General features: G+C 44.2%; 1 protein-coding gene across 1 annotated transcript; it reads left to right on the forward strand.

Annotated features, from left to right (window-relative positions):
- The first annotated feature begins 129 nt into the window (after window positions 1-129).
- Window positions 130-12,423, forward strand: OLFML1 (olfactomedin like 1). Its single transcript, XM_066639417.1, has 3 exons — window positions 130-373; window positions 6,306-6,597; window positions 10,590-12,423. The coding sequence occupies exons 1-3, from the start codon at window positions 248-250 to the stop codon at window positions 11,366-11,368; spliced, it is 1,197 nt and encodes a 398-aa protein (XP_066495514.1). The 5' UTR covers window positions 130-247; the 3' UTR covers window positions 11,369-12,423.
- Window positions 12,424-12,692: the final 269 nt, after the last annotated feature.

Genomic DNA, 12,692 nt, shown 5'->3' on the forward strand with positions numbered 1-12,692 from the left:
AAACGCCCAGTTGGCTCCCAGAAATGAATTTATCTAGCCGAGAGCTTTGCACAACTTGAATGTGTTAATGAGAGACCGTCGAAGACCAAACAGCCATTTTAAATCATCCACCTTCTGCCTTGTTCAGAAAGGGTGTCTTTTCCCCCCTTCACTACCGCATCAAGCAATCATCACATTTAAGTCTCGGGTGCCAGTTTGGGAAACTTTTTTTTTCCTTCCCAATTATTCCGGAAGATTTAATGAAACCATGGCAGCCATGAAACTCCGATTCTTGTTAGTTTCATTCTTTACAAGTATCGTGGGAGAGGCACAATACGTAATGCAGGATGCCGCATTGATGCATTACATCGACCGCCGAATTCACTCGATTGAGGTATGTGCTAATTAGTGGTGCTCTTCTGGTTCTAGCAGAAAACTGATTTGATTTTCTTCCTAAAGAGTGTATGAGCTATCCATCAGGATCAGGAGAATAAAATGCTTTTCCTATAAAATAAACTAATGTGAACAGCCTGTGTTCCCATAGTTAGGAGTAAGCCACATAGAACTCAGTTCATTTTACTTTTGAGGAAAGTCAGTCATTTTTTAATCAAGTTTGGGTCAGGTTCTAGCAGTGCACATCTATGCATGACTGCTCAAAAGTAAACCCAATGGAATACATGGGACCCACTTCCAGGTAAATGTATACAGAACTGCAGCCTAACTTTTTTTAAACTCCAATTGTGTAACTCTAACAATGCACAATGATTTAGGCTGCAATCCTATCCACACTTTCCTGAGAGTAAGCCCCATTGAACAAAATAGGACTTACTTCTGAGTAGACCTGGTTAGGCTTGTGCCCTAAATGTATAGCAGACCAGCCAAACATGGTTTTTAACTGCTGCTCTGAAATGTTTATGAGGTTTCACCGCAGCTGTTGCTCCTATTAATTTTATCATCAAGCTAACATGGGAAGGCTAACAACCAGTACAATCTGCCCCAAGTTAAGCCATTTTAGGTTCAATTACTTGAGATGGAAAGAGAGCACATGCTGAATTTGTGCATGATGTTAGTTTGATTGCACCCAGAACTTTTAACCAAAGCTGACTCCAAAAAAGAAAACTGGATGGAGGGGGGGTATTTTTAGTCTTTAGAGCACATGCATTTGGCAATATAAGTACTCCTGCAGCTCCTTAAGCAGGACTTCTTTTCTCCTATCTCTCCCTTTGACTCAACTACCAATGATCTTCTATTCATGACTACTCAGAATTCCCCTCCATTAAATTCAATGGGGCTTCCTCTCCCATGGAAATGGGTGTAGGACTGCAGTCTTCTGGTTCTGCAAGGGGGATTCAAATGTAGCCATTTTCAAAATGCAAAGAAGGCACATTAAACCTGTATCAATACCAGCTTCTCATTGTAGTGCTGTGAGTCACACCAATTCTGTCAGTGTGACATGCATAAAGCAATATATGTGGTGTGTCCTTCCATGTGCATTTGCAGTTTGTTGTAATGATCTGCTACACTAATGAATACTAGTCGGCTTCCTGAAAGACATCCTTTGCCATTCTGTATACAAATGACCACTTGAAGCTACCATGTGATGTTCCATGAATTTTTGTGGTGTTTTTTTTTTGTTTTTTTTTAATTTGGGACTATTTTCTCATCTCTAGAGGCAAGAGCAGCTAGGTGTTGTACAAAGAATAAAAAGAGAGTACCCACCCTTCTTTTCAGGCATGGCTCCTGACATTTTCAGTTGCCTCATACATGAAATTTTTAGCATTGCTTCATCTTTTAGCTGGCCAAAACCACAGGTACGTTTCTGGGTGTCTGGCAGCAATTCATAGCTCAGGAATCCTGCCACGAAAACGCTGGGGGCAGCACACAGGTTATCATCTCTGCACTGGAAAAGATGGAGGGGCTGGAGGGGAGCAAAGTGGAGATGAACGATGAGAGAAAAATGAAGAGGCAATGAAGGAGCAGATAGAGTGAACCCAAAATTATAAGCTATTACTCTGTCTCTTGATAATCAGAATACAGGCACCCCCAACTTCCATTCCAGCGATCCTTATTGAGGGGCCCGATCTTATCCAACTTTCCAGCACCAGTGCAGCTTGAGGAGGCCTCCGTGACTGCCTCCCTGCTGTAGGATTCAGTGCATGCCATGCTGGCCTGGCTGCATCAGTGCTGGAAAGTTGGATAGGATTGGGTTCTAAGTGAATTTTTACTTACGTTGGATCTCTTTCTGCACAGGTGCAGCTCCATGGAAAAGTTTGCGACAATCAGGGAAAGAGCTGTACAAAGAGAAGGCAGCCAGCCATGTGTCATTGTTATGGCTATGCATAAATTCAAAAATTACATAAGCCAAGGATCTTTTGTATTGGAAACTGCTATAATTGATCATTGTGTGATAAATCCTCATAACATCACTGCCTATTATCATATTGAGTGGCTACACAAAATGGGAACTAATCTGGGTGATAATGCCTATAGAGATGTTATAAAGACTCATTTTTCTACCCTTGGAATTTTGTAAGCTCACCTCAAATATAAGGTAACCATTACAGCTCTTGAACTCTTTCCCAACTCATATCTTAACCCAAGGTGCAACAGAATTCAATTTCTTTCTCATATCTACTCAGCCAGCCTCCAGGATCCTACCCTCCTACTTATCCACAATCCTGGTGTTCCTGGAAGGGGGCAAAACACTTTTTCAGGTGTCTGAACACCAGTGTAAAGCGGCCCCTTTTCCTTGCCTACCGAAACATTTGGAGCAGCCAGAGCGAAATAGAGGCATCTCTTCTGCTTCACTCTCCCTGCTCTGAAAGGCTCTGAAGGGAAGGGGTTGCTGTACATTAGCGTTCAGGCTACGTCTGAAAAAACTTAGTATTTTGCCCCCACCCCAGGAACACCAGTGGTGCCCACATCTCTTTTCTGCATACAATATGCCTTGTACAAGCTAACAGGGAAGTCATCGTCCATCCATCCTCCAGATACACTGAAGCTTTTGGGAAAAGTGTGTTTCTTGAGTCTACTTGATCTTAACACACCACATAGCTGCACAACAGGTGCTAGGGTAGGTTGGGGAGACATCTGTCTCTTCCTCCCTCCCACTAGGTAAGTGGATGAGAGAGCATGAGAAGTTGGATGAAAGAACGTTGGATAAGAGGCAGGAAGGAAACTTGGGGGTGCAGAATAGGGGTGTGATCATGGGAATGAGGTAGGTACAGAGCCTTATCACATCACTAGTCAAGAGAGGGATGGGGTCCAAATCTATTTAAATAGGCTTGGAGTAAACCAAGCTTTTTTTCTTAACTGGGGGAGGGGAATTGCTTGGCTCAGTCTGAGCCAATCTAAGTTTATGCCTAGGTGAGCAGAGCCATGACCAGATAGGTACTGCTGAAATCAAGTGTGTGGTCAGTCCTACATAGGTATATAGTGTGTGAATGTAGATTTCTTCCCGTTTCTTCTTCACTGGATTTGGAACCACCTGGATCAAATGTGATCTCATCGTACCCATTTTGATTCAAATATAAAAACTCAAATGTTTGCCATTTCTGGTCTTCTGTTTTCAAAACAGAAGGATAGAAATTTGTCCTGTCCCCCCCCCATCCTCCGCTAGCTAAAACGAAGAAAGCAAGCACAAGATGTCCACAGATTAATTGTAAAGCTGCAGCTCTGTAACAGTTCCCAGCAGACTCTTTTCTTTGGCTTCAGCCCTTCCAAGCTGTGCAACATCTGGATCAGCAGGGCCTCACTGCTGTGTCCTGCCAGCACAACTACTATTTTTGTTGCATCCTGGAAAGAAATGTTTTAAGATGTGGTGAGATTCTGCAGTCAGCTGTTGTCCAATTTTCTTATAGGCCACAACAGAGAAATGTTTGCTGGAAAACGTGGACACTTAGGAGTTACTGTGCCTGCACATTTCATTTCAAGAGCACTCCAAAAAGCATAATATGTAAATACGACAAATTCATGTTTGCAAACATGGATCTCATGCAGAGATGTTCATTATAGATTCAGGATGGGGTAGAATTCACCATAGGGTAAAGGTTGTTGGCAATCCTGGGTTTGCTCTGAGTAATGTGTGAAATGGGCCTAAGTCTGCAGAAAATCCAGTGCTTGGCCTTTGGGCAAGATAATAAAAAATGTGACCTTGATGGAAAGAGGAAATCCATATGAAGTGATATGGGTTTGCTAAGCGGTAATTGACAAAAGAGAGGAAAAGGTGGAGGGGGTGCAAAGCACTGAGTTTTGCAGGGAGCCTCACTGCAGCATGCAAGCAGCCCCTTCTCCTCCTCTTCAGAGCCATTCTGTAGCAAAACTGAGGAAAATGCCTCCATTTGGCTCCCAGCACCAGGAATGGCTGCTTGTACACTGTGGTTAGCAATCTGCACCTCCTGTAGCTTTGCCACTGCAGAATAATTTCAAACTCCATGGTAGTTATTAGCAGTGGACTTTATAAGATGTTTATAAGACTTGTGTAGAAAACAACTTTGTAGGAAACCTTTGATGAAAGAATAAGTACGATTCTGCCACTTGCTAAGGTGGGTTTGAGTAAGCATATACAGGACATAATCTACATAAAAACAGAATATAGAGAGACTGTTTTCTCTCTTTGCTCAGCCAGTTTAGTTCATTTGCTTCATTGCCCATAAACCCATGCTCTTGCAAATGTCCCATCTCCAATGATCCCCGTTTTTGTATTTTTTTTTAACGTTCAGGTTCTTGTAGGATCTCAAAACAATTCCACACAGTAAGAAATTCACTTGTTATTTGCTTGGGTCAGTCTGATGAAGCTCATTGCTAACTGGCTAACGAACCAAGGTATTTCAAATGATATTTTTTAGGTTGTTTCAACAACATCATAGTGACCATAGACATAAACATAAATTTTCCTTCCAGGTTTGTGATCTCACATCAAGATGAACCTAGATTTGTTGGAAAATATCATATTTCCCTTTTTCTGTATGACTTCCTATAGTACACCTGGGGTCCAATCCTAATGGGGCCTTGCGCTGCGAGAACTAGTGCCCTGGCAGTACAAAGTCCTTTATGGCTGCCGCAAAAAGTCACGCAAAATTTCGCACAGCCAGGCCACCATTGCAAGTGGCAAGTGGCCACCATGGCACACCATAAGAACATAAGAACAGCCCCACTGGATCAGGCCATAGGCCCATCTAGTCCAGCTTCCTGTATCTCACAGTGGCCCACCAAATGCCCCAGGAAGCACACCAGATAACAAGAGTCCTCATTCTGGTGCCCTCCCTTGCATCTGGCATTCTGACATAGCCCATTTCTAAAATCAGGAGGTTGCACATACACATCATGGCTTGTACCCCATAATGGATTTTTCCTCCAGAAACTTGTCCAATCCCCTTTTAAAGGCGTCCAGGTCAGATGTCGTCACCACATCCTGTGGCAAGGAGTTCCACAGACCGACCACACGCTGAGTAAAGAAGTATTTTCTTTTGTCTGTTCTAACTCTCCCAACACTCAATTTTAGTGGATGTCCCCTGGTTCTGGTGTTATGTGAGAGTGTAAAGAGCATCTCCCTATCCACTCTGTCCATCCCCTGCATAATTTTGTATGTCTCAATCATGTCCCCCCTCAGGCGTCTCTTTTCTAGGCTGAAGAGGCCCAAACACCATAGCCTTTCCTCATAAGGAAGGTGCCCCAGCAGCCCATCGACAAACCCCAGCTATTGCTTGGGTCTCAATGTACCTGGGCCTTTGCTTAAGGTGCCCCCTTACACATTACATTGTATGCATGGGGGAAGAGTGGCCATTCATCCACATGGAAAGAAATTTTCCACCCTAACCAGGTGTACTCGCATAGGCACCCCAGAAACAGATGCATATTCAAAAGATATCCTCATAATTTTCAAGGAACAGGCATTTGCAACTATTCCTTAGGAGGAGGAGACAATGCATCACTGTGAACCAGCATACTGCAGTGAGCACCACATTCGGGGAATGCTGTTCAGTGCATATGTAATGCCCTAAGCTCAACAAGTCAAGCTTTAAAAAAAATCCCTCCATGAGATAAATTCTCTGTTATGCTCACTTGTAAAGAATTGATGTGAAGCAATCTGAAGGCAGTACACTTGGGATCAAGTTGCCTTTATACTGACTTGGAGCTAGGCCACAGTGAGACGCAGTCAACAGAAAATACAACTGAATTAATCATGCAGTAGATGAATTTCAAATGTCCCCTTAATTTACCGGAAATGGAGGGCAATAATGGTATTTGTGGTTTGCCTCTTTTAAGCCGTTTCTTAAGCACTATTTCTCTATATAGAAAAGTATCTATCTGTATTTTGGTTCAAGAACAGGCTGGAGAAATGCAATCAGGACATCATGGATTATGTACAAGAATTCCGGGAGTTTTCAAAGAAGATGATGTCACGCCTGGAAGGATTTGGCGTCTTAAAGACAGAGCTGAAAAATGACGTGGACCATTTGCTAACAAGAGTAGAAAGAGCTCAAAGGGACATTGACTATTTTGAAGCTGTAAAAGAGTCCCCTACCCCATGCTTGGAAATAGGTGAAGACCTTGTGGTGCAGGAGCTAATTGAACAAGAGGAATCCAAACAGAAAGTCAAGCTAATGCTTAACGCAAGTAAGAGCAATTTATTTATAAAACATGAAAAGTGGTCCTCATTCTAGCCAATGCATCAGTGTTGCACTTCGGTTTTCATGGTGTGACTCACAGTCTCCTGAACTTCCTGGCACCTGCTGGAGCAGCGGCACCAAAGTGGCTACCACTGTATCCAACAGGTGCTGGGGAGCAACTGGAAGCAACTTTTCCCTTCCCCTGGGAAAAGCCCCAAGCCCCACAATGGGGTTTCTCAAGTCTGTGCTGGCTATTTTGCTGACACAAACCTGAGAGATTCCATGTTCGGCTTTTCAACCCAACACGGAGTTCAGGTTACAGTGGAGCTGGGCTCTACCAATCCCACCCCTCTTTCACCGGGTTCCTCCTCCCGTCCTTGTTCTGCCCTCCCCCGACCTCCAGAGGCTCCACCACCACTTGGAGGTTGCACTTACCCCCACTGGTGGTGTGTCCTCCTCCTTCTGGCTCTGGGCCCAGCACCTAACTGGCACAGGCCCAGTGCCAGCGCTCCCTGCTCAGTCTGCTCACCCTACTCAAGGCTCCCTGGTGACTTGAATTTTTATGCACAAGACAACACACTCACGCACACATGCACAGACACATGTACATAAGTGCACGCACTCACACACACACCGTACCTTATTTTCACATAGTTTTCTAGCATTCATTTTTTATTTGATTTAGGCTGCCATTCTATGCACACATTCTCAGGAGTGAGGCCCATTGAACGCAATGAGGCTTACTTCTCATAAACAGGATGTACTGAATTAATTTGGGCATCAGAAGAGCAATATACACTAAAATGTATATAACACCAGTGAAATTACCGTTGCTGCTTTCCTGGGACTAGTGAATGAGTGCTGTACGTTAGCAAGTTGCTCAAAACCTACATGGTTCCACCTTGTTCTACACGGATTTTTTATACACGGATTTGACTCAACATGAATAGCCACTGCGAATGAGAAGGAATGTGCTGATCCCTGGAGAAGGGGAAAAAATGCTTCCCTTTAAAATCACAGTTTAAAAAAACTGCTTTTCTTTCTGTTGTAAAGAGACAGTCATGCAAGTGATCATTCCTTGCTTCAGCTGAGCCAGGAAAAGGCAGGGGGTCCTTTGCAGTTCTAATTGCTGACTGCCTCTCTACAACAGTAAGAAAAGCTGTTTTTAAACCACAGTTGTAAAGGGACACACTTTTTAACTTTTTTAAACTGCTTTTATTTTTATTTATTTTATGGTATCATCAAGGAGTCCCAGAATCAAACCCCTGCAAATGTTGAAGCATGACCTTATTCCAAAAGGAGCAACAGAGGAGCAAGAAACCTGGAAGTGGCTCTTTAAATCTATTTTTCCACTGTTTTTTTTTATCCACTGATTTTTTTTATCCATGAGGGATTTTGGGACGGAACCCTAGCAGTTAATGAGGGACGACCTGTATTTTGCAACCACAGCATTCCACTGGGGTACCCCGCTCCGGTAGAATCTCACAGGGCCATTACTGATCTCCAAAGATACAAATCCGAGCACGAACCTCTGGCATCCAAGCCCATAAGCCCCTAAAGAGAAAAAAAAAATCATTTTTCTATTCAGTTAATTCGGAAAAGAGAACAGCAGTGATAGTCCTAAGGTTGCTGAAGTCAGTTCTATAATATTTTCTGCCCTCAGGACTTGTTCACTCTGTTTGGCTGGAAATGCTGCAGCTTATTAAAAGACATTCTTTAAACTTCAAATAGTCTCTCCTCCATCAGCATTGCCTTTGGCAAGCCAGTTATTTACTTGCATGAACCATAATAAAGTGTTTGCCGGAAAACATGGCTCTTTGACAAAAATACTTCTGTTCTGGATTCTTGGAAGAACTGTTGAGTCGTGTCCTCTGTGCTCTAGTTTCAATACATGCTGAATAGTTGAAGCAGGAAAAAAGCACGATGATTCTCATCTTCCTGATGGGGACAAAGAGGGGTTCTTCAATGATACCCCCATATCAACTGAGCACTAAGACTAGGTTCATGACATCTTTTCTTTGGCATGAGCCAGTTTCACACTGAGGGCCCAAACCCATCTAACTTTCCAGCACCAACGCAGCTGGGGTGTGCACTGCATCCTGTGGTCGAGGGGCAGTTGTAAAGGCCTCCTCAAGATACGGGAACATTTGTTCCCTCAGAGCTGCATTGCAGCTGCATTGGTGCTGGCAAGTTGGATAGGATTGGGCTTGAGATAACTATGCAGGTGCTGCAAAAAGGGGTCGCAAGAATATTTGGCTGTCCCATTACCTTTGACTACAGAAGGTCGCAGGATCTTCAGCAGAGCTACCAGTCTGCATGACTAGTCTATGTGAACCCAATGGTTTAACTCACAGCACAGTCCTATGCATGACTACTCAGAAGTGAGTTCCATTGAGTTCAGTGGCACTTTCAGGCAAGTAAGTACAGCAGTGGTTCCCAACCTGTGGTCCAGGGACCACAGGTGGTCCGTGAGACCCTGAAAAGTGGTCCCCGAGGTCTCAGGAAAAAAAGATGATCACCTTTGATCACTTCCGGTGTCTCAGCAAGTGAGTGCTGCCTCACAGACCCCTGAAGTGTCAGCTGTGGTTGTAGGTAGTCTGTTCTCTGCCCTCTCAGGTGGTCCAAAGCTTACTGAAATACCAGCTGTGGGAGGGTCCATCCTTCACCCTTTCTGGTAGTCTGTGGAGGAGCACTCACTCGCTTCCCCACTGACCATCAGAGAGGGCAGAGAATGGACTCCCCTGTAGATGGCATTTCCTGTGTCTTGCTGAGTGCTTCCATATAGGCTACCAAATTGAATTGTATTTTTTGTGTGTGGTAGGGATGGAGCAGGTTGCATGCGGTTCGCGACAATTCCAATGCTTGCCTCAGTGGTCTGCTGGCTCCTAAAGGTTGAGAACCACTGGTGTACAGGATTGGTATAAGATAGCTCCACACAGCCTCATTCCCTGTAAGCAAACAAAGAAACAAACTAACCAAAACACTGCTCTGGATTATAAGAACTCTGAGAGCAAATGGAAGTGTCATGTGGAACTCTAATCACAAAGTGAGGCAAAAAACCACTTCACAGCACAAAAAAGTGGGGTGAGTGAATTATAGGAGGACCAGAGCAGGTTTACCCTCTCCCCTCTGTTTTGTGAACAATCCCTTTATCATTGGTTTATGGACAATAACAGGGAATTGAGATTTGGCTGGAATGGGGTGGTGGTAGTGATGGTCAGGGGTGAGAGTTTTGGATTTCATCCCAGCCTCTCCACACCTTTTTCCACATTTTTCAAGCACTGGCAGGGGAGGGGAATTGATCTTTCATCTAAAACCAGGACAAAGTCTCCCGTGTGTGGGCACTCTATAAATAGCAAAACAGCAACAGCTGTAACAGCTGTTTTATATCACTCAGGAGAAACAGCACTCAACATGGGAGGAAGCAGTCTGCTTCAACTGAGGCAAGAGGTCAACTATACAGCAGTTATGGAAAGCACCCTGATCAACAACTAGTTTAAAAGAGGGCCACTTTGAGAAGCAATATTAGGAAGAAGGCCCTACCTCCAAGTTGCCATTGCCATCTCTCTCTCTCTCTCTCTCTCTCTCCCCACAAACCACTGGTCAGCAACCAGAAGACCAGATTGTGCCTGTGGGCATATCTAGTGTGATAAAATTGAATTTAGATCAGCTCTTCCATTTTGCTGTGATTTTCTTTGACAAAGGCTGCAGTCCTATCCACACTTCCCTGGGAGTAAATCTCACTGAACACAACAGGACTTACTTCTGAATAGAAATGCATTGGATTGGGCTGAAAATGTAAAGCAAGGATAATGTACAGTGCTGACTGTGCAGTGACCTTTGGGGACCTTTCATACTTTCCTCTATTGCTGCAGAAAGGAAGTATTCAAATACTAAAGCAGCATATTCCAGGATGTGTTCCACGTATTTCAGGAAATGTGACACGAGTACTGATGAGTTACTGAACTCCCCCCCCCTGTTTGTTTTGCTTTCTTGAAGGTTGCAGTGATATGGTTGCAGGCATCAAATCCCTGAAAATAGTAAAGAAGGCTGGAGACACTCACGGCTCATGGCTGAAAGATCCAGGCAAGAATTTCCCAAAGGTTTATTTCTTAACTGGGACCAAGAACAAGACTGTGATGGAGTTTGCAAATATCCGGGTGTTTACTGAAAGTGGAGAAAAACCACTGGCTCGGAGAGTCAACCTGCCATTTCCCTGGCAAGGAACAGGCCACGCTATAGATCACGGATTTCTGTTTTATCACAAACATGGCTCCTTAAATGAGATCATTAAGTTCGATATTCAGAAAAGAAGCATAACCAACAAAATGCTGCTGTTGGGTGCAGGAGACACCCCCGTCTATGCACTTAATCCTTTTACTAAAATCGACCTGGCTGTGGATGAATTGGGATTGTGGGCGATCCATGTCGAGCCAGGGACTGACAAAAAGTTGGTGCTTACTAAAATTAGCCACGAAACCATGGCTGCGGAGTATACTTGGGATACACCCTGCAAAACTGAGAATGCTGAAGCAGCATTCATGATGTGCGGTGCCCTGTATGTTGTGTACAACTCACCAAGCGGAGGCACCTCACGGATCGAATGCATTTACGATACCTTAGATATCGTCAGTCCTTATGAGGTCCCAGGGATTCAGTTCCCCAAACGTCAGACTAGTCATTCCATGGTGCATTATTATCCCAGGGAAAAGCAACTGTTTGCCTGGGATAATGGATCTCAGGTCATGTACAAACTCCTGACGAAGCAAAAAAGTTAGAGAGTGCACAGGAGAGTCATTCCACCCAGTACAATTATTACAATAAATTTAGAGGTGTTAGGCTGGGATGTAGAATAGGATTTTGTAGTTGGCCACATTTTAAACTTAATTTTTACAAATTATGCTTTAAAAAAAAATAATAAAGCTTTCAGCCCTAAATCAGAGACTTGTGAAAGTGACCGCACTCAAGGGAGCCTTCTTCATCCTTGCAAACAGATAAGAACATAAGAACATAAGAACAGCCCCACTGGATCAGGCCATAGGCCCATCTATTCCAGCTTCCTGTATCTCACAGCGGCCCACCAAATGCCCCAGGGAGCACACCAGATAACAAGAGACCTCATCCTGGTGCCCTCCCTTGCATCTGGCATTCTGACATAACCCATTCCTAAAATCAGGAGGTTGCGCATACACATCATGGCTTGTACCCCATAATGGATTTTTCCTCCAGAAACTTGTCCAATTCCCTTTTAAAGGCATCTAGGCTAGACGCCAGCACCACTTCCTGTGGCAAGGCGTTCCACAGACTGACCACACGCTGAGTAAAGAAATATTTTCTTTTGTCTGTCCTAAGCCGCCCAACACTCAATTTTAGTGGATGTCCCCTGGTTCTGGTATTATGTGAGAGTGTAAAGAGTATCTCCCTGTCCACTCTGTCCATCCCCTGCATAATTTTGTATGTCTCAGTCATGTCCCCCCTCAGGCGTCTCTTTTCTAGGCTGAAGAGGCCCAAATGCCGTAGCCTTTCCTCATAAGGAAGGTGCCCCAACCCCGTAATCATCTTAGTCGCTCTCTTTTGCACCTTTTCCATTTCCACTTTGTCTTTTTTGAGATGTGGCGACCAGAACTGGACACAATACTCCAGGTGTGGCCTTACCATCGATTTGTACAACGGCATTATAATATTAGCCGTTTTGTTCTCAATACCCTTCCTAATGATCCCAAGCATAGAATTAGCCTTCTTCACTGCCGCCGCACATTGGGTCAACACTTTCATCGACCTGTCCACCACCACCCCAAGATCTCTCTCCTGATCTGTCACAGACAGCTCAGAACCCATCAGCCTATATCTAAAGTTTTGATTTTTTGCCCCAATGTGCATGACTTTACACTTACTGACATTGAAGCGCATCTGCCATTTTGCTGCCCATTCTGCCAGTCTGGAGAGATCTTTCTGGAGCTCCTCACAATCACTTCTGGTCTTCACCACTCGGAAAAGTTTGGTGTCGTCTGCAAACTTAGCCACTTCACTGCTCAACCCTGTCTCCAGGTCATTTATGAAGAGGTTGAAAAGCACCGGTCCCAGGACAGATCCTTGGGGCAC

Source organism: Tiliqua scincoides, chromosome 1, assembly GCF_035046505.1.
Source record: "Tiliqua scincoides isolate rTilSci1 chromosome 1, rTilSci1.hap2, whole genome shotgun sequence".
NCBI lineage: Eukaryota > Metazoa > Chordata > Lepidosauria > Squamata > Scincidae > Tiliqua > Tiliqua scincoides.

What these genes read in the sequence shown, in the direction of transcription:
- OLFML1 (XM_066639417.1), top strand. Translation starts at nt 248, where the DNA reads ATGGCAGCCATGAAACTCCGATTCTTGTTAGTTTCATTCTTTACAAGT. An exon ending in GCCGAATTCACTCGATTGAG is followed by an intron (nt 374 to 6,305) that starts GTATGTGCTAAT and finishes TTTTGGTTCAAG; the next exon opens with AACAGGCTGGAGAAATGCAA. An exon ending in CAAGCTAATGCTTAACGCAA is followed by an intron (nt 6,598 to 10,589) that starts GTAAGAGCAATT and finishes GCTTTCTTGAAG; the next exon opens with GTTGCAGTGATATGGTTGCA.